This window comes from Mobula hypostoma, chromosome 2, assembly GCF_963921235.1.
Source record: "Mobula hypostoma chromosome 2, sMobHyp1.1, whole genome shotgun sequence".
Lineage (NCBI taxonomy): Eukaryota > Metazoa > Chordata > Chondrichthyes > Myliobatiformes > Myliobatidae > Mobula > Mobula hypostoma.
In genome coordinates, this window is record NC_086098.1 from 62,544,326 (window position 1) to 62,570,197 (window position 25,872).

Here is a 25,872-nt window from a genome sequence, read left to right on the forward strand (position 1 = left end):
TATCTCTTTTGTTCACATTCAGAGACAGGTTGTTGGCTCTGCACCAGTCTGTTAGCCGCTGCACCTCCTCTCTGTATGCTGACTCATCGTTCTTGCTGATAAGACCCACCACGGTCGTGTCATTGGCAAACTTGATGATGTGGTTTGAGCTGTGTGTTGCAGCACAGTCGTGGGTCAGCAGAGTGAACAGCAGTGGACTGAGTACACAGCCCTGGGGGGCCCCCATGCTCAGTGTGATGGTGTTGGAGATGCTGCTTCCAATCCGGACTGACTGAAGTCTCCCAGTCAGGAAGTCTAGGATCCAGTTGCAGAGGGAGGTGTTCAGACCCAGTAGGTCCAGCTTTCCAATCAGGTGCTAAGGAATGATTGTGTTGAATGCTGAACTGAAGTCTATGAACAGCATTCGAACATGCGTGTCTTTTTTGTCCGGGAGGGTTAAGGCCGGGTGGAGGGTGGTGGCGATAGCGTCAGCCGTTGAGCGACTGGGATGGTACGCAAACTGCAGGGGGTCCAGTGAGGGGAGCAGCAGGGTCTTGATGTGCCTCATGACAAGCCTCTCGAAACACTTCATGATGATGGATGTGAGTGCAATGGGACGGTAGTTGTTGAGGCAGGACACTGAAGACTTCTTCGGCACGGGGACGATGGTGGCGGCCTTGAAGCACGTAGGAAGGACGGCGCTGTTCAGGGAGATGTTGAAGATATCAGTGAGAATATCTGCTAGCTGGTCTGCACATCCTCTGAGCACTCTGCCAGGAGTATTGTCTGGTCCAGCAACCTTCCGTGGGTTGACCCTCCAAAGGGTTCTCCTCACATCGGCCACAGTAAGACACAGCACCTGGTCATTTGGAGGAGGGGTGGTCTTCCTCGCCGCCACATCATTATCTGCCTCAAACCAAGCATAGAAGTTGTTCAGCGCATCTGGGAGGGAGGCATCACCTGCACAGTCAGGTGATGTTGTCCTGTAGTTGGTGATGTCCTGAATGCCCTTCCACATGCGCCGCATGTCTCTGCTGTCCTGGAAGCAGCTCTGGATTCGCTGGGCACGTGCATGCTTTGCCTCTCTGATGGCCCAGGACAGTTTGGCCCTCGCTGTCGTTAGGGCTGCCTTGTTGCCTGCTCTGAAGGCGGAATCATGGGTCCTCAGCAGCGCATGCACGTCCGCGGTCATCCATGGCTTCTGGTTAGTGCGTGTAGTGATGGTCTTGGCCACAGTGACGTCATCGATGCACTTGCTGATGTAGCTAGTCACTGATGTCGTGTACTCCTCTAAGTTGTTAAGAGTCGCCATCGGTTGCAGCCTCCCTGAACATGTACCGGTCAGTGTGCTCAAAGCAGTCTTGGAGAACAGAAATGGCTCCTGCTGGCCAGGTTTTCACCTGCTTCTGAACTGGTGTGGAGCACCTGACGAATGGTCTGTATGCTGGGATTAGCATAAGAGAGATGTGGTCTGAGCAACCGAGGTGGGGGCGGGGATCCACACAGTACGCGTTGGGAATGTTTGTGTAAACAAGATCCAACGCATTCTCCCCCCCTGTTGCAAAGTCCACGTTCTGATGGAATCTGGGGAGGACTGACTTAAGGTTAGCGTGATTAAATGCAATAGATCTTAAGCAAGAAAATATTCACACCGATTTTTCACCTGACAAGTACAAACCATCATTGAGGCTTATATGGAATGGAGGAGAAATCATTCCATGCCAGGTGAATTAACTTAATTAAGCACAATATTTGGGAATCATGATCCCAGAAGCAAGGATATTTTTGTTGGAAAAAAGTCAACACAATCTGGATGTTCACTTGCATTCTAACAGAACACAAACTGCTGATTGTAAAGATTCCTATGGGAGCTGCTTCTGTAGATAATGTAGGGAAATGAAAACGTAGGTAGAATTTGTATTCCGCTATTGAGTTAATTGTATTACAACTATATTGCCACATCTGTTATCTTCCACTATAAAAATTCAAACTCACAGTAAGTACAGTACAAAATTCTGCCTTGAAGAATAACAATACATCCAGTGGAGAGACAAAAGCTTGCAGAATTCAAACAATATGAAGTGACTTACTCCAGCATTATCTCCAACCTCTTTGTGTATGTTTCCTTGTCGACTTTTTTGTTTGCACTTTGTTGCATGACTAAAGAAAACAGGAAGAGTTAAGTATCCATTTATTTAAGGACTTTAAGGAGCAAATCAGAATTGCTGTCTGGAAATCAACTGTCAAATTTTGATTTATATAGTAGACAAAGTTAAAAATAATATACAGAAGTATACTAGAAATTCAAAACAATTTTACTTAGGAAACAAGTGTTCAACAATGCATGTTTTGAATTACAGTGGCCGTGTGCAACCAGAATTTGAATGCTATGGAAGAACTACTTGGCTGAATATGCTGAGCTCAATTAAGTAAGAGATTTATATTTCCCAGTGCCGATCAGTCTGCTTGATGCCCTCTAGTTGGACAAAATCCCTACCAGCATTGCAGTACAATGCTTACAGGATCCAATCAAAATACACTAATGTATAATCAGCAATAAATTTAAATTTATCAGAATAATAAATCACTATCCCTTCCTTCTTGGCTGGGGAATAATGTACTGGCTTGTGCTATGCTAAGGATACTCTGGTCATAAACTTCATCTATGATCTACACTGACCCAATGACTTCAATTAGTTCAGTCAATTAATATACAACATTACCCAGAGATCTAGTAAAGAAGAAGAAAGTCAACTCCATTCCCTGCTCTGATTGCTAAACAATAATTTTGTTTTTGTTGAAGACATGCATATGGTTTTCTATTGATAGTGATCTTATGGATGGGGGAGAATAACTTTCATGATACCAGAACTAACAGACATCGTGTTGGAATGTCTAAATGGGTGGTGTAAAATACATAACTGGCCATGGTTTTAGGATGACAAACTTGCATCATTACATTCAGCCCCAGAATAAGTTAATGTTTTCAGGAGGTAGAACATAATGATTTTCTTTAAAGGAAGATAGTACTTGAAGGGGCAATAAATGAAGCAATGGAAATTGTCATACCTTTTTGTGCTTTAGGGTTTGACTGCACTTCCAGGATCACTGTCATTACTGCATCAGCATACATGTCATTTAATGGGTTTGCCACCCACTGTGAAGCCAAATAAAAATAAAGGCAGTGTTACCAAAAGATCAAACTGCTTTTATTTAATTGCCCTGAGGTTTATTAACTAGTTTAAAGATACCTGACAAAAATATATTTTGGAAAACATACATCATACTTACGGCAAGTCAAAGTTCTCATATGAATTCCTGATCAAAAAAATTCAGTCACCCAAAAAAAGGGGAAGCAATTAAAAATAACCATACTAGTAAGTCAATGATGACTACTGATACAAGGTGTGTAATGTCAGCTTCTTCTTCTAACGGTTCCAAGTAATGAGCAACAGTTGCGAGTTGTCAAATTGTGCACACAGTTTGGTGTGGGTCTTTACACAATACAGAGGTAGTGCTGCATTTTGGATTATTATTTAATAATCATCCTCATAAAGCAATACAGGACCTTCGGCCCAATCAGTCCACACCAACTCAGCTAGTCCAATTTCTTGAACTGGCCCTCTAAGCCCTGCCACTCTATGTACCTATCCAACTGCTTTTAAATCATACTATAATTGGGTGACCGCTTCATCCAGCACGGTTGCTCCATCTGCCAAACATTTTAATTCCAATTCCCATTCCCACTCTGGCATACGGGTCCATGGCCTTCTCTTGTGCCAAGACGAGGCTACCCTCAGGATGGAAGAGCAACAACTTATATTTCATCTGGGTAGCCTCTAATCTAATAGCATGAATATCTTCTTCTGTGAAAAATATCCCTTCCCTCTTCTTCTATTTGCCACTTCAGCTTCTTATCTCTTTTTACCTGCCTATCACCTCCCCCGGTCCTCTCCTCCTTTGGTTCATTCTCCTCTCCTAGCAAGTTCCTTCCTCTCCAGCCCTTAATCTTTCCTACCCTCCTGGCTTCATCTTTCACGTTCCAGCTAACTTCCTTTCCCTCCCCAAACTTTTTATTCTAGAGTCTTCCCTCTTCCTTTCCAGTCCTGAAGAAGGGTCTCGGCCCAGAATGTCGACTGTTTATTCATTTCCATAAATGCTACCTGACCTGCTGAGGTGGTCTAGCATTTTGTGTGTGTTATTATTGTACTTGCCTCAACCACTTCTTGCAGCAGCTTCATCCATATACTCACCACCCTTTGAGTGAAGAAGCTGCCCCTCTGATCCCTTTTAAATCTTTCCCCTCTCACCATAAATCTATGCCACTGGTTTTGGATTTCCTTCCCTGAGGAAATGACGATTCACCATATGGATGCCTCTCATAATTTTAAACATTTCTGTAACATCACCCCTCATTCTCCTAAATTCCAAGGAATAAACCTTGCCTGGTTCTGTCAACATCTTCTGAATTCTTTCCAGTTAAACCACACGTTTTCTACCACAGGGTGACCAAAACTGTACACAGTACAGCAAGTGCAGCTTCACCAATAACCTTTTCAAATGCAATATAAATGTAACAACTCCTACACTTAATGCTCTGAAGGCCAGCATGCTAAATGCCCTTTCCACCATCCTGTCAAACCTGTGACACTGCTTTCAAAAAATCATGCACTTGTATTCCTAAGTCCCTCTGTTCCACTCCACTCCCTAGTGTCCTACCATTCAAAGTGCAAGTTCTATGCTGGTTTGATTTTCCAAAATGCATTGTCACACTTACCTGTTTTGAAATCTATTTGCCATCCTTGGCCCACTTCCCTAACTTACCTTTGTAACCTAGAATAAATCTTAAGTATCAACAATGCCTTTTTCTGTCATCCACAAACTTACTGATCAAGCCTTGTGCATTTGCAACCATATCATTTATATATATAGATAATGAATAACAAGGGTCCCATCACAGACCTCTGTAGCACACCACTCATCACCGGCCTCCATTCCAAGACACAATCTTCAACCACCACACTTTGTTTCCTACTTCCATGACAATTTTGAATTCTAGTAACTGGCTCTCTCCCAGATTACATGGAAATTAACCTTCCAGACCAGCCTACCATGGAGGACCTTGTTAAATGTCTTGCTGAAGTCCAAGTAGACAAGATCCACCTTCATCTACCTTTGTGGCTACCTCTCGAAAATCTCTAAAATGTTCATCAAACACGACTTTGTAGGCACAAAGCCATGCTGACTCATGTTAAGGTCTTTTTAAATTGAACACAAGAGCTCCTGTTTAAGGTTCATAGGAGTTCTCCAAGCACAAAGAATAGAACTGCAATAAATGAACTGATTATTTATTGCACTGCTGTTTAAGGAAACTTGAGTCCACTTTGCTATAAAATAAGCTTAGCCATCCGTACACCCGATAGTTTTTAGTCTGCGCATCACTTTCTGAAAGGGACAATGCAGATAAATGCTTTTTTCTCTGCTTCATGTGCAAGTACCCAATTCACTTGGTCATATTAATTCTGAAAAAAAAACTAAAGAAAAATAAATTAGATGACCAAATCAGGAGAGCTCACCTCTAGCATAACCATGCCTGGCTCCTGAATCACTGTGATTGCTTTAAAGACCCTCAGTGCTGGTTTTTCCTGAATTTCTATTTCTTCCACATCATCTGAGAAGTAATAAAATATTCCATCAGATGGTTTAACTTTTTAATTAAAAGACTGATCTTTGAACAAATGCATTATTCACAATGCTGGGATATTGCAATAAGGTTATGGTTGTGTATAGTGTAGTGCAAACAATTCTGTCAAGACAAAACAGGACCAAATTTTGAAAGTAGTACAAGTTCTTGAAACAAGGCAATTTTCTTCCCTGCTAATTGAATGAGGAAAGTGCACTGATTCCCTGGTATAGTAATATGCTCTTTGGAGCAGAATAAACATATCTTAAATTCACTTTGGTGAACAAGTAACCTAGTAGCTAAAGGACTATTTTTGCCATTCCTGGCATAAACAAGCAGGGCTAAAAGGTCTCTTAACGGCAGCTCACTGATCTCGTGAGAAAGTTAACACTCCTAGGGTAATTATGAATATTGTTTCTGACACTTCTCTCCCCACTCTCAACCTCTCTGCAGACAAACTCTCTTATAAACACACGAGTCCCACAGCTATTTGATTGTGGACTTCAGGAAGGGTAAGACGAAGGAACACATACCAATCCTTTTAGAGGGATCAGAAGCGGTGAGAGTGAGCAGCTTCAAGTTCCTGGGTGTCAAGATCCCTGAGATCTAACCTGGTCCCAACATATCGATCCAATTAGAATGGTGGCAAGACAGTGGCTATACTTCATTAGGAGTTTGAAGAGATTTGGTATGTCAACAAAAACACTCAACAACTTCTATAGATGTACTGTGGAGAGCATTCTGACTGGCTGCATCAAGTTAAGTCGTCAAGTCACTTTTTATTGTCATTTCGACCATAACAGCTGGTACAGTACACAGTAAAAACGAGACAACGTTTTTCAGGACCATGGTGCTACATGAAACAATACAAAAACTACACCGAACTACGTAAAAACAACACAAAACTACATTAGACTACAGACCTACCCAGGACTGCATAAAGTGCACAAAACGGTGCAGGTATTACAATAAATAATAAACAAGACAGTAGGCACAGTAGAGGGCAGTAGGTTGGTGTCAGTCCAGGCTCCGGGGATTGAGGAGTCTGATGGCTTGGGGGAAGAAACTGTTATATCGTCTGATCGTGACAGCCCGAATGTTTTGGTGCCTTTTGCCAGATGCAGGAGGGAGAACAGTTTGTATGAGGGGTGCATGGAGTCCTTCATAATGCTGTTTGCTTTACGGATGCAGCGTGTGGTGTAAATGTCTGTAATGGTGGGAAGAGAGACCCCGATGATCTTCTTAGCTGACCTCACTATCCGCTGTAGGGTCTTGCAATCCGAGATGGTGCAATTTCCAAACCAGGCAGTGATGCAGCTGCTCAGGATGCTCTCAATACAACCTCCGTAGAATGTGGTGAGGATGGGGGGTTGGAGATGGACTTTTCTCAGCCTTCGGAGAAAGTAGAGACGCTGCTGGGCTTTCTTTGCTATGGAGCCGGTGTTGAGGGACCAGGTGAGATACTCCGCCCGGTGAACACCAAGAAATTTGGTGCTCTTAATGATCTCTATGGAGGAGCCGTCGATGTTCAGCGGAGAGTGATCGCTCTGTGTCCTCCTGAAGTCAACAATCATCTCTTTTGTTTTGTTCACATTCAGAGACAGGTTGTTGGCTCTGCACCAATCCGTTAGCCGCTGCACCTCCCCTCTGTCTGTCTGCTGACTCATCGTTCTTGCTGTTGAGACCCACCACGGTCGTGTCATCGGCGAACTTGATGATCTGGTTCGAGCTGTGTGTTGCAGCACAGTCGTGGGTCAGCAGAGTGAACAGCAGTGAACTGAGCACACAGCCCTGGGGGGCCCCCGTGCTCAGTGTGATGGTGTTGGAGATGCTGCTCCCGATCCGGACTGACTGAGGTCTCCCAGTCAGGAAGTCTAGGATCCAGTTGCAGAGGGAGGTGTTCAAGCCCAGTGGGCTCAGCTTTCCAATCAGTTTCTGAGAATGATCATGTTGAATGCTGAACTGAAGTCTATGAACAGCATTTGAACATATGTGTCTTTTTTGTCCAGGTGTTCAACGCATCTGGGAGGGAGGCATCACCAGGTGTTGTCTTGTAGTTGGTGATGTCCTGAATGCCCTTCCACATGTGCCGCGTGTCGCCACTGTCCTTGAGGTGACTGTGGATTCGCTGGACATGTGCACGCTTTGCCTCTCTGATGGCCCGGGACAGTCTGGCCCTCTCTGTTGTTAGGGCTGCCTTGTCGCCTGCTCTGAAGGCAGAGTCACGGGTCCTCAGCAGCTCACGCACCTCTGCAGTCATCCACGGCTTCTGGTTAGCGCGTGTAGTGATGGTCTTGGCCACAGTGACGTCATCGATGCACTTGCTGATGTAGCTAGTCACTGATGCCGTGTACTCCTCTAAGTTGGTAGAGTCGCCATTGGCTGCAGCCTCCCTGAACATGTGTCAGTCAGTGTGCTCAAAGCAGTCTTGAAGAGCAGAGATAGCTCCTGCTGGCCAGGTTTTCACCTGCTTCAGAATTGGTCTGGAGCACCTGACGAATGGTCTGTATGCTGGGATTAACATAACAGAGATGTGGCCTGAGCAACCAAGGTGGGGGCAGGGCTCCGCCCGGCACACATTGGGAGTGTTTGTATAAACAAGGTCCAATGCGTTCTCCCCTCTCGTTGCAAAGTCCACGTTCTGATGGAATCTGGGGAGCACTGACTTAAGGTTCGCGTGGTTAAAATCTCCGGCGACAATAAACTGTCCATCAGGGTGTGCGTTCTGCAGTTTGCTAATAGCCCCATGCAGTTCACAGAGCACCTCCTTACCATTAGTGCTGGGGGGAATGAAGACACCGACTATAAGGACAGTGGTGAACTCCCATGGTAAATAAAATGGTCTGCATCACTGTCTGGTATTGGGGGGGGGGGGAGAGGGGAAGGGTGGGGGGGGGGGGCTACTGCACAGGACCGAAAGAAGCTGCAGAGGGTTGTAAATTTAGTGTCCATTATTAAGGGCCTCCAGCACCCAGGACATTCCCTTTCATCACTGTTACCATCAGGTAGGAGGTACAGAAGCCTGAAGGCACACTATCAGCGATTCAGGAACAGCTTCTTCCCCTCTACCATCCGATTCCTAAATGGACATTGAACCCTTGGACACTACCTCACTTTTTTAATATATACTATTTCTGATTTTTGCACGATTTTTAATCTATTCAATATACATACACTGTAATTTATTTATTATTTTGTTTTGTTTTTCTTCTTCTATATTATGTATTGCATTAAAATGCTGCTGCTCAGTTAACAAATTTCCCGACACATGCCGGTGATAATAAACCTGATTCTGATTGACTATACCTCTTCTCACCCTGTCTCCCGTAAAAATGCTATTCCCTTTCCTCAGTTCCTTTGTGTCTGCCACATCTGATCCCAGGATGAGGTTTTTCTTTTCAGGACATGAGAGATGTTCTTCTTCTTCAAAGAACTGGGTTTCCCTTCCTCCACCTTTGATGTTGCCCTCACTCATCACCTCACCCTCCACTGGGATGGAGTTTCTCTCATGCTCACCTACCACCTCATGAGCCTCCACAATGTCCATCATCTTCAATGGGATCCTACCACTAAACAGATCTTCAACACCCCCCTCCAACTCTCCACAGGGAACTGTGATTCCCTTGTCCATTCATTCCTCCCCTCTAATCTCCCTCCTAGCACATGTCCCTGCAAATGACAGAAATGCTACCCCGGCCCATTCACCTCCCTCTTTACTTCTATACAGGGCCCCAAACAGTCCTTCCAGGTGAGGTAACACTTCACCTGTGAATCTATTAGGGTTGCCTATCATATCTGGTGCTCTCGATGTGGCCTCCTCTACATTGGTGAGACCCGACATAAATTGGGGGACCACTCTCAGCGTGGAGGAGCAACACCTCTTATTCCATCACGGGAGCTCCAACCTGATGACATGAACATCAATTGCTCATAATTTTATCCCTCCCCTTCCCTCTTCTATTCCCCACTCTGGCTTCTTATTTCTTCTCTTCATCTGTCTATCACCTCACCCTGGTGACCCTCTTTCTTCCCCTTCTCTCATGGTCTACTCTTCTCTTCTTTCAGATTCCTTCTTCTCCAGCCATTTAACTTTTCCACCCACCTGGCTTCACCCATCACCTTTTGGCTAGTCTTCCTGCCCCTCCCCTAACTTTTTTATTCTGGTGTCTTCCCGCTTCCTTTCCAGTCCCAAAGAAGGATCGCAGTGTGAATCATCGACTGTCTATTTATTTCCACAGGCGCTCCCTGATCTGCAGAGTTCCTCCAGCATTTTGTGTGTGCTGCTATGAATGTAGTTGGCTGTATTACCAGTAACTAGAGAAGAAATACTTTGCCAAAACCCAATAAGTAACTGAAGCCCTAGTACAAATCTCTGATACACCACTGCTCAGGTGGCACTGATCTGAGAAACAACAGGCCTATTGCAATACCTTGTAAACTAAATACCTTGCAGATTTAGAGTGTGGATTCGTGACAAAAGATATTCAAATTAAAAGGTGGCTAATACCCAAGGATTGTTACCAGAGGTGAAAGCAGAAACGTGAAGGAGTTGTCAATACAAACCTGCAAGAGCTTGGAGGTGGTGTGCCAACAGCATGAAAGGTCCTGAGTACTGAATGGCCTGGGTCTGTGTCACTGTGCTCATTGCCAAATCAGTGTAATCTATTACACGAGGGAAGGACAACAGTTTGTATTTTCAACTTGTGCACAATGAATATTAATAATTTTTCAAAACACTGATCAAATACATGAAAGTGGAAACAACAGAATTAGTGATTCAAGCTCACCTTACAGTTTTAAACAAATAGTTCAAGCAAATGATGCTCCCAAAGATTCCTAAATGGCATAAAACTATTTCCACTTCCCCACCCCTCCTCCATTGATTTCTTTCATAGCAATTTTCAGTACAGCTTAAGCTGTGAAGAGCACTGCCTAATACAAGAATTCATTAGGCTGTTGAATCCATATGCCAAAAGTTAGGCTAGGTGGTAGGGGAGGAGGGGTTCATATTAGTGAGGCATGGATGAGGGATGGGTATTCTTTTGTAGATCTTTTTTGTATATTTTTCCAGGCAATTGCTCTCAGAGTGTGGGTAACACAGCACAATCCTATCCGTAGATTTCTCTAGAACAGAAAGAATCAATGTGACACTGGAAACCATGTAGGTTTTCCCATATTGTTTTTACTGCGAATCTGGCATTTTCCAGTGTTACGTTCTGCTGCTATCGGATTCTTTCGAACTGATTTCAGAACTTGCTAAGCCTACTGTTAAAAGTGAAAAATCATAACTATCTGCTTTCAGGCACCTTCTGCTTTAAATATACGCAATGCCTTGGCCTCCACAGCTCTCTGTGATGATGAATTCCACACATTCACAACACGCTGACTAAGCTGCTTAGACTCTAAGACACAGGAACAGTGAGGCCAATCAGCCCATCGAGTCTGCTCCACCATTCAATCATGGCTGAATTCATCCTCATCTCTGTTCTAAAGGGATGTTCTTCTATTCTGAGGTTGTGCCCTCTGGTCCTTGACTCTCCAAGTATAGTCTATCTAGGCCTTTCAATATTTGGTATGTTTCAATGAGATCCTCCCTCATTCTACTACACTTCAGTGACTACAGGCCCAGTGCCATCAAACTCCCTCATACGTTATTAACCCATTCATTCCCAGGATAATTCCTGTAAACCTCTTGTGGACCCCCTCCAATGCCGGCACATCCTTTCTTAAATATGGGGCACACAGCTGCTCACAAAACTCAAAGTGGGGTCTGACCAATGCCTTGTAAAGCATTACATCCTTGCTTTAATATCCTAGTCATTTTGAAATGATTGTTAACATTGCATTTGCCTTCCTTACCACTGATTCAACTTGCCAGTTATCCTTTAGGGAACCCTGCACCAGTCCCTTTACACCTCCAATTTCTGAATTTGCTTCCCATTTAGAAATAGTCTATGCCTTTAATCCTTCTACCAAAGAGCATGACTATAAACTTCCCTTATCTCTATTCCATCTGCCACTTTACCCATTCCCACAACCTACACATGTCCTTCTGTAGACTCCCTGCTTCCTCAGCACTATCTGCCCTTCCACCTGTACTTGCAGTGTTTGCAAACTCGGTCACAAAGCCATCAATTCTATCATCTATATTGTTCACCTATAACATTAAAAACTGCAGACCCAACATCTTGTTTTTTTAAATACCTATCTTAGCCGTTTCCATGAATGGCTAAATTGGGCCAATATGTACTGTCCCAATTAACCAGAATCCACTGTACATAAATGTAACAAATGGTTATACTGCCTTGGGACAACTCTCTCCTGTCCTAACCTACTCTAACATTTTGCACTCCAGCTTAAACCCAAGAATTAACTATTTAAGTATGGAGAACACATTTACTTACTGGATAGGTCAGAAGGAATAAGTATGTGATAGTTGAAGTTTCTTTTTACAAGTATCCCCGAGATCCTTTGACCTTGATCAGCTTTTTTGTCTGCCAATGAACCCATCACCTGTTAAAGATATTAAAGTAAAGATGAAGACATGATAGGATGCAATTTCCTCTAACTTTCATCACACAACAAATTGTCAGTTAGCAAACACAAACATGGGACAATCTGTGGGAGGAATCCAAACAGAAATCTGGAACAATTTAACAAAGGCCATGTATATATTAATGTTGTATTCTATTTAAATACCCGATCTGGGTAAATACTCCAATGTAGTTTTTAATCGATCTGAATATGGAATTGAGTCCAAGGTTCTGTATTCTCTCTCTGGTAATTAGAAAAGTCTGTTCTTATGCTGTTCACATTATTTTGCCCCACAGTTTAGCAAGAAATAACATTTTGAGGATTAAAATAAAACAAAAAAAATTTGTTACATACTACATGACAAAGACTCTGAATGAGGAGAAATGACTAATTCACACAAACAACAACAAATTGAAAATGAAAACATTACTCCTTCAGTAAGCTAAAACTTCAGTGTGTCCAGAGAACTATAACTTCACAGCTAATGTATATGCGTGCTTAGAGCAGAATTAAACACAAAAATTTTTAAAAATCCGGTTCACCTGATCTGGCAAAATTACAATAGCCATAGGCATTCCGATTTAGCTGAATGTTGTACAACAGTATTCACACAGCACGTGCAAGGCAGAATGCAGTACACATGCACAATTCCATTTACAGTTCTACATCCCATATCATATGCAGAAAACACATCAGTTATAAATAGAAGGGATCTTTGCAGTTAATAGTTTAACTTAAAGACTGAAGTTGATTGTTCCATTTTCTGAGATACAATGCTATTTCATGATGAGGCCATCTTGGGCAAACTGAAATGCGAATTCATCACCCTACACTAAGATTTCCTCAACAAATACATCCAACTTGGTCACAAAACTGCAGTCTAATCAAACCATGAGAATAATGAACTCCAGGTGGGATTTTTTTTAAAATCTGTATTAGTACCTTCATAATCAGTTCTGGATTTAAAATAACACATTTATTACAATCTGTGACTGAGGCCACCTGAGTTCTTCAGTGTGTTTTTCCTATAAACAATGATGTCAGTGAAGAGCAAATTTAACTTGGTTTATTTTAGTCTTGGTACTTACTTTGAAAATATAAAAGAAGTTGCATAACAAAGTAATAACACTGGACAACAAAGATTTTGCTTCCTGACTACTTTTGGGTGTATCTTCTGGATTTTGGGCTGATGAACATGAAAATCACCATGAGATTTCCCAACCACACACTATTTTCTTTGTAATTGCCGATATTTGTTACTCACTGGAATCTAGAAGAATATAGGGGGGATCTTATTGAAACTCACCGAATGTTGAAGTGACTAGATAGGGTGGATCTGGTGAGCATGTTTCCTATAGTGGAGGTATTCAGAACTAAAGGGCATAGCCTCAAAATTGAGGGGCAACCTTTTAGAAGAGGTAAGGAGGAATCTGTAGAATGCTTGCGGTGGAGGCCAAGTCCGTGGGTATATTTAAGGTGGAAATTGACAGTTTCCTGATTGGTCAGGGCATCAAAGGATACGGCAAGAAGGTAGGTGTATGGGGTTGAGTGGGATCCAGGTTCAGCCATGATGCAGTGGCGGAACAGGCTCAATGGGCTGAATGGCCTAATTCTGCTCCTATGTCTTATGGTCTTATGTTACATGGCAGGACAGGTTTTAGATAGGCTATAAAAGCATCACAAACACACTGTTCTCTGCACTGCGTTTACATGTCCATCAATTTGCGATCATGTTGATGTCCATGCTCTACACACATAGCATAGTGTGTGTACTCATTACAATAAACTAATTGTATTTTCAGGTATTTATGATAGCAAACTCCCCACTGTTGCAACAGCTGCAATATTTTCTGTTATATTTGTGGTGAGTATGCACTTAAATCTCAAAGACAGAGCATGACTCCTCTTATTAAGAAAGCCTATGAGCTCTTTCGAGTGTAAAATTGGCAACCAAGACGAAGCCTGGGCTCCTCACATTTGTTGCATTCCCATTTAGATTTCTCCTTGCAAATCCTGTCACTGTCAGTGATGAGCATGGGGAAAGGTTTCACCAGGACATTGCAGTCAAGGAGAAACAGTATCAGGGCAACTGGAATCCATCAATGCTGAATGATTATTGTTGGACTCTTAAGCAAGAGGCCTCAGACTGAGTATAAATGAACTTCATCAAAAAAACATTTTTAGCTTAATTGAACAATTGCAAAGCATCAGCACCATTATGCATTTAAACACATTATATTCAATAAAAGTTAATTTCTCATATCTCCACATTTCTATGTGATACAAGTAGTCTGAAGGTATATTGTGTTCAGCTTCAAGAGGTCTATTGTTACCAAAAAAAAATTCAGAGGAAGCAACACTTTCAAAAACATTCGTTGCCCAGTGTAATTATAAATCAGGAAGAGGCTGACAGCCACAGGAGGAGAAGAGTAAAAGAATTTGAAAAGATTAAAATAATGCTCTAGTCCACTGCATGTTGATAACCTTAAGTGAAACCCTATTGTAATTACCTTGGCAAGCTTTTCACCTCTAAAGTATAGTGTCACAGCTTCTGTGTTACGTGGGTTATGGACCTCAATATGAACCTCATCATTGTCTTCATATTCCCGGATAAGCGCTGCCTTCAGCCTTGCCATTTCATTCTGTTCGCCATGGACAAGCAGCTGTAAGAAATCCCAGATTTGTCCCAAAGGGAAGTAAATTAATGTACTGCATTTTACAAAATGAAACAAATAACAGATACTTTAATTTTATCAAAGATTAAATCAGAATGTCCATCTCTTGGACACTGAAATAAAATAAGGCAACAAAATGTGCAATGCTAACACCTGCTCTCCTTGGGGGGAAAAACAGCAGAGACTGAACATGCACTTCAGTTGTATGGAAAGTCAATTAGCCATTACTTTTACTCCTGATTCCAGTGATGTATACTGGAACAGGTTTATAGGCAGACATCAGGTGAATTACGGATAGTGCTCAAATGTGATTTGCTATTTCTCTAAAACATACAAAAAATAGATTTTCAATATTCGCAGAAAAAGTCTGACAGAATACAGAATCACCGTATTGGAACTACATTCTGATATGAGAAGGCACTTTGTGAAAGATAGGGAGGGAATATAAATTGAACATTTTTAAAGTTCAGTACTGACCACATGTGGTGGTTTTAATGCACGAATAAATTCACTTGTCTGTTGGTAATCTGTATGTGCAGAGAATGAAATGTAATCTACAGACATCTTCAATGGTAACTTCTGTCCAGACATAGTTGTTACTTCCTCAGGCTCTGACATAATATGCTGAAATTATAAAAAATAATATTAACTGAATAACATAACATTGTTTGCAAAATAGTTAAGTGTGCTTAATATACTGTCAGCAATACAAAAAAAAGTTAGCAACTTCCACAAGAAACAAGAATGATCTCTTTGCCTTGAAGTTAAGATCATTCCTCAAACCTTATTCTGAACCATTTGTTTTAATGAGGAACACTTTAATAACCTCATGGAAATAGCTACAGCAATCTTCTAATCATGAATTTCCATCCTATATTCCCCAAGAGGATATTAGTCAACACGTATCTGAAGTTTGGTTAAGCAGGGACACAAGCGAAAGAGAGACAGTGTAATACATACTTGCATTCCACCAGTTAGTATTAATAGCAAATGAACAAGAGGGCTAGTAAGGACAGACATTACAACCAATGTTGGCTTGTTTTCTTTAAAACATCTGAGGATCAGTACTGCACCAATACCTATGGGGGGGGGGGAGCATAGCAACAAATCAATGCTCAAATAATATTTCTTCTACAGAAGGAAATGCTTAGCTGTCACTTGGCATTTTGTAGGAGTACAGCCAATGTTGTAAACTTAACATTGTGACATTAGTGACTTATTTTAAGCTCCCAAAATGTGGAACAATTGGGTTCAACTGAAATTAAATAAAAATATGCATTTTGAGAAGCATGCATTCTGACTTTGCCTACCTTAGCAAGTGTACCTTCAACACAATAACCGGCAATAATGACGCCATTTCTCTTATCAGTGCACCAGCTTTCAAACAATTCCCTGGACAAACCACTTTGCATCATACCAGGAGAGGCCATCACCACACTTGGACCAATGTCATCAAAATGATCCATACTCTTCAAAAAGAAAATGGCATTGTAGAAAATGAAGTATCGTCAATTATCACAAAATCTCTGTTACTCAATACACTGATTTATCAGTGCACTACTATTTTAAAGATACATCACATTTGCATAAAAATGAGAAAATAAACATTATTGTATCAGATTTCATTGAATGAATGTTTTGTCAATTTTCTCTCCAGCCACCATTACAACTTCCTGAAGCAGATTGCCTATGGATAATTTGTGATTAATGTTCCGACTAAGAAATGTGCTGACACTGCCCAAATATTTTCACCTACAATCAGCCTGATTAACTTGAAACTAAAAAATGGAAAATGATTTAATCAGCTGATTCAGCTCATCTCTGAGCTGAACTGAAGCTATGGCCTGCAGCTAATGGGCTCCTGGACTGGCTGTGTCTGTGGACTCACATTCATAAACTTCAGTTCTGAATGCTATTTGGTTACTGTATTGTTTGCACAAATTGTTTTCTTCTCTCTCTGCACACTGTGTGTTTGATGTTTTTTTTTAAAAATGGGTTTCTCTGTTTTGTGGCTGCCTGTAAGAAGATGAATCTCAAGGTTGTATATAGTATACATACTTTGATAATAAACGTACTTGGAGAAAAGCAGTGATCTTTGTCACTGATAGTTGGCATTACATTGCATCAACAGGTGGACTAAACTAGGTGAGAGTAGCCAGCGGGTCTCATTCCCTATGAGATAGAGACATGCCTGTGCTAACATGTGAAGTCAACTCCAGCGGACTGGGCGGATGAGATCAACAGTAAGACCCAACTACCAGGAAAGCAGTCCAGCAATGCTCCATGGACAGCTAAGTGCATGACGAGGCACAGAAGTCGTCATGATTATCCAATTCAACCAGGGAAAACACTAGTTGTAACATCTACTCATCCCACTAGACCCAGACCTCTAAGGTCGAGAGTGGAACTGCCCCAGTGCAACGGCTTTTCTACTTTAAAAACTCTCCCACACAGGTTTCTGTCATCGTCGAATATGACAGAGAACCACCAGTTGTACTAGCAGTGTTCTAATTTGTTCTGTCTTTCATTCTAATGCATAATCTGTCACTCCGTTAAATTGTAGCTCATCTTTTTTTAAATACTTTTTGAACTATTTCCATGTAACTTCGGCTAATTGGGGCAGCTGCTTTATTGGGCCAAAATGTACTGGTCCTGGTGTGACCTAATTAATCAGCATCCACTATATTTTAAAAAGGACATACTGCATTATTGAGAATTCCCATATATGTCAGCTGAATTCAGTTTGCAATAATCCTCTTACCTTCAGGTTACTGATGTGTTTGAAGACGAAAGGATTATTAATACTGATTTGTTTTCGAATTTTTTCATTCATGGCATTGACGTAGGTTTGATATACAGCCATACATTTTTTTGCCAGGGATGAGGCGTAGTAGATGGGGATGTCATGTAGTTCAGGATGATTCTGCCAATATTCATCTATTATGTGTAAGTAAAATAATAGTAAGTTTTCCATTTTTATTGCATCTTTCAATTCAGTACAGCACAGGAACAGCAAACACGAGGAAATCTGCAGATACTGGAATTTCAAGCAACACACATCAAAGTTGCTGGTGAACGCAGCAGGCCAGGCAGCATCTCTAGGAAGAGGTACAGTCGACGTTTCAGAGGGTCTGTACCTCTCTGAAATGTCGACTATACCTCTTCCTAGAGATGCTGCGTTCACCAGCAACTTTTATGTGTGTTGCAGCACAGGAACAGGCCTTCCAGCCCACAATGCCTGCGACAACCACCACACAATTTTAACCAACCCCATCCATCTGCACGTGGTTTATTGCCATTTTATCTCCATTGCCTGTCTGTATTTGTGCCTATCTTGTTGGTTTCACTGCCTGTTACAGCACTGGCATTTAGGGCAGCAAAATGTGCCTTCCTAAATGGCTCTTAAACGTTGTTATCGTATCTGCTTCCACCCTCTTCTCTCGCATGTTTCGGACATATCCATTCCTCTATTTCGTGCTGGCTATAACAATAGGAAGGAGCAAGGTCCTGAAAGGCTTTGAGCACGTGGTTGGTAATTTTTGATGTATGACATTGGAAAACCAAGTGCCACCAAAGAACAACAGGGTCAGGTAACAATATGAAGGATAAGCTCACACTTAAGTGGAGAATGGACCCTGGGCAGAAGAGCATTGGAATAATCGTATCAGGTGACAAAGTCATAAACAAGCATTTCAAGAGTGGTTGGGGAATGTTAGGAATGAAGGTGGGTAATGCAATGCTAATAAAAGCACCCAGACTACATGCTGGAGGGGATATAGAGTCAGAAGTTTAGTCAAAATCAAAAAGGACACTACAGCTGTCAAAGATCCCAGTTCGACTTGAGAAAGCAGTTATTCAGTATTAATTATACAACAAAAGGCTGCAGAAAGGCAAAGAAGAAAAGATGATGCATCGTCAGTCATGCATGCTCTATATGACTGTGATTTGTTTTTACTGTACAGTTCCAGCTTCACCGAGCTTCAAAAGAGCAAGTAGTGAGCACAGCTGCTCTTCTAGTATTTAACCCTGAATCACAATATTGCACCATTAAGCAAGAAGTGAAATATTCAACTTTATTTGACTTATCCATACCCTTTCGCACCTAATCAGCATTTAAGTAGTATTTGTAAAATAGACTGGCAGAAAGGATCAACCAAAGGATTCTCATGATAAAGTAAATATCTGAACACAAGAGATTCTGTAGATGCTGGAAAACCAGAGTAATACACACAAAATACTGGAGGAACTCAGCAGGTCGGGTAGCATCCAAGGAGGGGAATAAACAGTCGACGCTTCAAGCTGAGACACTTCATCAAATATCTGAAAAGTATTTTTGCTAGCAAAGACCATCTTCATTTAATGCAGAATTAAGCATCATTTGCTCAAACAGGAGAGTTGAAAATTTCTCTAATCTTTGCAATTTAGAATTATTATTGATAAATGCTATGATTATAGCTCCCCCTAAATGTTTTCATCTACTTTTTATATTAATTTACTAACAAAAAATAAGAATAGAGGCATAAATTACAAATCTGCTTTTACACCCACCTAATATCAGTAGCAGCTCTTGGGCCCGGCCTAGAGCAAAGACAGGGATGAGGCAGCGTCCTCCGCGGTTCACAATATCATGTACGGTATTACAGAATCGAGCTTCACGCTCCTCACGTTTCTCATGAATATGTGTACCATAAGTGGATTCCTGTATAAAGTTGGAAATACCAGTGTTGAAAATATAATGACCATGAAGTATGAGGGACTGAATCAGCAGGAAGCTCTTTGGTCTTTCTTGCCATGTTCAATTATTTACCTCAGAGCTACTTTCTGGCACAAACCCCGTATTATTCAACAAGCAAATCGCCATGTCTCTCCTGGGTAAAGAATTCCAAAGACTTCTTATCCTTGGTAGGTTGATTAGCTGTTGTAAATAGCCCATAGAGGTAGAATTTGGGGGAAGCTGCTGAATGCTGACCATTAATTTTGAGACTTTTGACCTCTACTTTTAGAGATGAAAACATTTAAGAAGCTTGAGCAAGCTAATTGTCCTCTCAAGCCACCTCCAAAAGACAGTAAGAGCTGATTCAATCCTCCTTATCATTTCTTTCCTGTTCTCTCCCTACACCTTTTGACTCCTTTGCAGTTCAAATGTCTGTCAATCTTCATATTCAATGATGTCATCCTCACAACTCTCCAGAGTAAAGAATTCCAAAGAGTCATGACCCTGGAGGAAGAAAATCCTCCATATTTGTCTTAAATGGTGGTGGTGGTTTGGGGGGGGGGGGGGAGTGTCATTCTTATTCAGAAACTATGCCTTTCATTCTAGACACATCTACCATGGGAAACAATCTCTCACCATCCACCCTGCGGATCCTGCTCTAATAAGATCATCTTTCATTCCTTTAAACTTCAGTGTGCACTAGTCCAAACTGTTCAGACATCTCTTTAGTCAATTCAGAAATTAATGTGGTGAACCTACCCTACACTGCCTCAAATGCAAGTTTATCCTTCCTTAAAAATGGAGACCAAGACTGTGTATACAACCTCAGGTGGAACTTCACTCACTAGGGCTTCACTTCATTCACTACAACCATTAGACCTCTTTGTAGTGCAATGATGACCTTGGGAATCATTTAATTGTGACTTAATGAGCCAAACATTCCTGTTAATGACATGCACTTTTATAGATGTGCTAAAGAGAGATGCCAACAGTTTCAAATCTCTGGAACTTTCCCTGAGCATCACCATGTAGTGAACTGGCTGTTTTTTAACAATAAACTTACTACAGATATTCAGGGTCATAATTAATAGTCCAATCATCTTTTGTAATCAAATGATTGGCAACCATGTGTGATTTTAAGAAATCCTGCTGTTTTATGGAACTTCAGAGGTAAAATCTGATGGTGCTGGTTATTTAGCAGGACCTGAGACAACAGGATACCGTAATTTATATAAACTGAATAATGTTTTCCATGCATCAAGTATTTTCTTTCTCTTAACAAATCTACACACAACTCAATCACCAGAAGTTCTAGAAAAAATGGCACTGAGCTCTGGCATCTATCAGGGACCCCTAGGTGTGCGTCAGTGACATCAGAGTCTGAGGCCTAGTGTTCCAGGTCTTGTCACTGGCAAATCTTAGATCGATACCGAAGATCAAAGCATGAAGGTCAATCAGAAATCTGAAAGTCAAGACCTGATGGCAGGAGCCTGCCTGCAGATCCTCTTGAGTAGCTGAAGGCCCAGTCTGCAAATCCACAAGTCTGCTGGAGGCTAAAGGCCAAAGAGAGCCTGTCCTGGGACTAGGGGACTGCGAATATGCACAGATGGTGGAAGGGAGGAATAGGGCTTGTTTTGCCATTGTTGCTTTCTCGCTTGGTATGTTCTGTTTTATGTTCTGTGCCGTTTTGCCAAGCTATGATGGCACTGGATTATGTGGGACATTTTCGGACTACTACCAGCACATCCTTGGGTACGTTGGTTGTTGATGCAAACAAGGCATTTCACTCCATGTTTCAATGTACATCTGAATCTAAAATTTGATAAAGTGCTTGCTGATTTTAGATTTCATTTTGATAGTTTGATTTTAAAATTTGGAGTAATCATTTGCCATAATATTTCACATTCAAGTACACACATTTCAGTGCCGGTGACATCATTACAATTTCCTGAATGACATTAAGTAACTTACTATAATAAGTATATCAGGTCTGACACTGGGAATTTCAGCTGCCATTAAATGCCTGTCCTCTTGTCTGGAAAAATCTCCAGTATACAAAATCTGCAACAGAACAACTGAGATAAGCATAAAGATCACAAAGTCGAAAGTAATTGAGAATGAGAAAAAATTCCTTCTGCATATTATTTGCTAAAAACACAAGAAATTAACAATAGATGGGCTCTACTTTAACACACACTGAAAATTCCAGTGTTCCATGGAAAGTTCTAAAATAAAGACATTGATATACAGTAACTGAGTTCAGTTTTGTACAATGCATTTTAGTATTAGTGGTATCACTATAAAGCCTCACACTAAATTTATGAATATCCATAACTTTTAGACAAAATATTCTGATCCACATCATTATACTTTCTATCAGTTCAGCATTTGCTGTCATAGGCCTATTATCTTCCGTCACTATTATACAATCAGTTTAAACACAGCACTTTAACCTGTGAAAAAGCAGAAAATCATTAATTATATATAAATGATCAAGTGCTGATGAAAGATTACTGTAGGAGAGATAGGTCATCATTATACCTGCTTCTTTACAGCAGTGGTTCCCAGAGAGGGTGACCTGGGGTCGGTGAGACTTTCTAAGAGGACGATAAAGATAAAGGGAACAGTGGGGGAAGTGCTTGGTAGCAATAGGGGCAGCTGAGGGATTACAGGCTTAATTTAAGAAACAAATTTCTTATTTATAAACATTCTATTCTCAGTGCCTTATAATTGATTACAATGATCACATAATCACCTCATCTCTTAGAATTTGCTCGAAGTGTGTTATAGTTGTTGAAATGCAATATGATTCATCTGAATTTGGCATATCATGAGAAATCTGAGCTGAAAAATCAGTCCTGGCTCGCCCATTATTGCCATCCACTATAGTAGTATAGTGTTAACTAATACGATTCCTATACTCTAATAATCACATGGTGTGCTAGGGTATGGTGTTCAATAGTGGAAAGTTCAGAATCTGCCCTTTTGAATGGTCTTCGCAGCATTTGAAGGCTCCTTGAACATTTGAAGAAAATATACACTAATAAAGCAAACAAGAACTTGGCTTATTTTCAATCACTTTGTAGAAACTCTGAGAAATGGAAAACATTTCAAAACATGTTTGCCAGCAACTCCCAACAAAATAGTGATGGTTTGTGTGCTTCATACAACATTTCATTGCTTATTGCTAATTCTGGAAAACCCCTTACAATTGGAACAGAATTGATTCTGCCAGCAGTAAGGACGGTTCTAAGTACGGTTTTGATTGTCACCAGACTAAAAATTAACGTGATTCCACTCAGCCTCAACTCTGTTCAAAGATGAGTAGATGAAATGTCTGAGATTGTGCAACATACTTAGGACAATAGAATTTGCTCTACAGTTCGATGGGTCAACTTTGACAGGCATGAATCTTTGCTTCTTAGTTATGCTCCATAAGACCATAACGTATAGGAACAGAATTAGGCCATTCGGCCCATCGTCATCATGGCTGATGATCCAACTTTCCTCTCAGCCCCAATCTCCTGCCTTCTCCCTTATCCTTTCATGTTCACTTCATACAAGATGAAAGCATGGCTCAGTTATTATTTCCAAAGGGACTGGAAACAAATACGAAGGGGGAATCAATAGTTGATGTTGTTGAGCAATTTTTCAAAGAGGACATTTCGCTCATCAACATCCTTGCTTGTGTAACAGATGGAAAAAGACAAGGTGCCACCGTGGGGTTAATGTCTTCTTGAAAAAGCTGTACTTAACATATTTACCAATCACTGCGTAACTCACAGAAAACATCTTGTCACAAAAAACCTATGTGATCAGTTGCACAAACCATTAAATACTGTTATCATAGTGGTAAATAAAATCAAGTTCCCTGCTCTCAATTCTCAACTATTTCAAGAGCTTTGTTTTGTGAATGATGAACAGTCTGAATAGTTGTTGCAAACATAAGTCATATGGCTCTCAAAAGGAAACTGCCAGAGATGTTTTTTATGTGATTTTTGAAACTGTGATAAAATTCTTTGAAGACTCAAATGCTGCATTCAGTAATCAATTCGAGAATGTTAGGCATGACACTACTAATTTCGCCTGCCAGTGGTATAGTGGCATCCACACCGGACTTTGAGTAGAGTGGTCCTGGAATGGAATCCGGCCAGCTCCTTGCATCCATACTGGGTTGAGCATCGAGCTAGCAACTCATCCTCGTAAAAAACAAATACAAAAGAAACTGCAAGGTTGCCACCCAATGTGCCCCGGGGCAAAGCCCTCCCAATTATTGAGCACATCTTCATGAAATATTGCTGTAGAAAAGCAGCAGCGATCATCAAAGATCCTCATCACCCAGGCCTTGCTCTTTTCTTGCAGCTGCCATCGGGTAGAAGGTACAAGTGCCTCAAAACTCGTACCACCCGGTTCAAGAACAGTTAGTACCTCTCAATCATCAGGCTCCTGAACAAAGGGGGATAACTACACTCATTCTATTGCTGGTGTTCCCACGACTGATGGTCTCACTTCAAGCACTCTTTATCTTGTTATTTCATGCTCTCGTTATTTATTGCTATTTGTTTATATTTGTATTTGCATAGTTTGTTGTTTATTGATCCTGTTTACAGTTACTGTTCTATAGATTTGTTAAGTATGCCCGCAGTATTAAGAATCTCATGGCTGTATGCGGTGACATATATGTACTCTGATAATAAATTTTACTTTGACATTGCAATGATGTGAATCTTATCAAATCAAATTAGTCATCTGCGCATTTCTGTGCAAGTTAACCCGAAAGAAAGAATACCAGATGATGACCTTCAAGTATACTGTGCCCTTCTGGGTGTGCTGCATAGACATGTCAAGACAGGTTCCAGGATCTTCTCTCGATTCAAATTCCAGATTGGGTAATAATTCCATTCTTGAACACTCATATTGAGAAATTAACAGAAAGAATGGAGGAAGAACTGATCTCCTCACAAAATGACTTTGAGCTGAAGCCAAGAGTCTAAAAATTTTATCAAGAAAGAAATCTCTGAACGCTACCTTGCAGTGTGGAAGAAGGTCAATATGTTCCTTATTGCCCTTCCAACATCACTTTTAGTGGAGCACAGTTTCAGTGCAGTTGCTCAACCTCTTTCAAAGCAATGAAACAGACAGCATATTACTGAGCATGAGAACCTGAGATTTCCGAGTGACATCAGCCTGATGTTGAGAAGCTGATATCACTGCACCAAGCCCATCCATTTAACTGAAAGACGAAAAAGCAATGAGGTAGTGAATAGTTGGATCCAGAACTGACTTGCCCACAGAAGGCAAAGACTGGTCGTAGACGGGTCATATTCTGCATGGTGGCCGGTGACAAGTGGTGTGCCTCAGGGATCTGCGCTGGGACTCCTACTCTTTGTGATTTTTATAAATGACCTGGATGAGGAAGTGGAGGGTTGGTTTAGTAAATCTGCTGATGAAACAAAAGTTGGAGGTGTTGTGGATAGTGTGGAGGGCTGTCAAAGGTTACAACGGAACAGTGATAGGATGCAAAACTGGGCTGAGAAGTGGCAGATGGAGTTCAACCTAGATAAGTGCGAGGTGGTTCATTTTGGTAGGTCAAATATGATGGCAGAATATAGTATTAATGGTAAGACTCTTGGCAGTGTGGAGGATCAGAGGGATCTTGAGGTCCAAGTCCGTAGGACGCTCAAAGCTGCCACGCAGGTTGACTCTGTGGTTAAGACGGCATATGGTGCATTGGCCTTCATCAATTGTTGGATTGAGTTTAAGAGCCAAGAGGTAATGTTGCAGCTCTATAGGACCCTGGTCAGACCTCACTTGGAGTACTGTGCTCAATTCTGGTTGTGTCACTACAGGATGGACGTAGAAACCAGCGAAAGGGTACAGAGGAGATTTACAAGGATGTTGCCTGGATTGGGGAGCATGCCTTATGAGAATAGGTTGAGTGAACTCGGCCTTTTCTCCTTGGAGCAATGGAGAATGAGAGGTGACCTGAAAGAGGTGTATAAGATAATGAGAGGCATTGATCATATGGATAGTCAGAGGCTTTTCCCCTGGGCTGAAATGGCTAGCACGAGAGGGCATAGTTTTAAGGTGCTTGGAAATAGGTACTGATGAGATGTCAGGGTTAAGTTTTTTTATGTAGAGAGTGGTGAGTGCATGGAATGGGCTGCCGTCGGCGGTAGTGGAGGCGGAAACAATAGGGTATTTTAAGAGACTCCTGGATGGCTACGTGGAGCTAAGAAAAATAGAGGGCTATGGGTAAAGCCTAGGTAGTTCTAAGGTAGGGACAT

The 25,872-nt window shown here is 41.4% G+C and overlaps 1 protein-coding gene across 1 annotated transcript in view; it reads right to left on the reverse strand.

Moving 5' to 3' along the window:
- cpsf3 (cleavage and polyadenylation specific factor 3) overlaps positions 1 to 25,872 on the reverse strand; it is a 49,170-nt gene that overhangs the window by 8,485 nt on the left and 14,813 nt on the right. The window contains exons 6-16 of the mRNA XM_063037960.1: positions 21,557 to 21,646; positions 19,420 to 19,570; positions 17,633 to 17,808; positions 16,182 to 16,340; positions 15,349 to 15,495; positions 14,707 to 14,859; positions 12,067 to 12,175; positions 10,226 to 10,324; positions 5,556 to 5,650; positions 3,049 to 3,136; positions 2,070 to 2,139 (exon numbers count right to left, since the gene is read on the reverse strand). Of these exons, the coding sequence (XP_062894030.1) occupies positions 2,070 to 2,139; positions 3,049 to 3,136; positions 5,556 to 5,650; positions 10,226 to 10,324; positions 12,067 to 12,175; positions 14,707 to 14,859; positions 15,349 to 15,495; positions 16,182 to 16,340; positions 17,633 to 17,808; positions 19,420 to 19,570; positions 21,557 to 21,646 (1,337 nt within the window). The remainder of the gene's footprint in view (positions 1 to 2,069; positions 2,140 to 3,048; positions 3,137 to 5,555; positions 5,651 to 10,225; positions 10,325 to 12,066; positions 12,176 to 14,706; positions 14,860 to 15,348; positions 15,496 to 16,181; positions 16,341 to 17,632; positions 17,809 to 19,419; positions 19,571 to 21,556; positions 21,647 to 25,872) is intronic.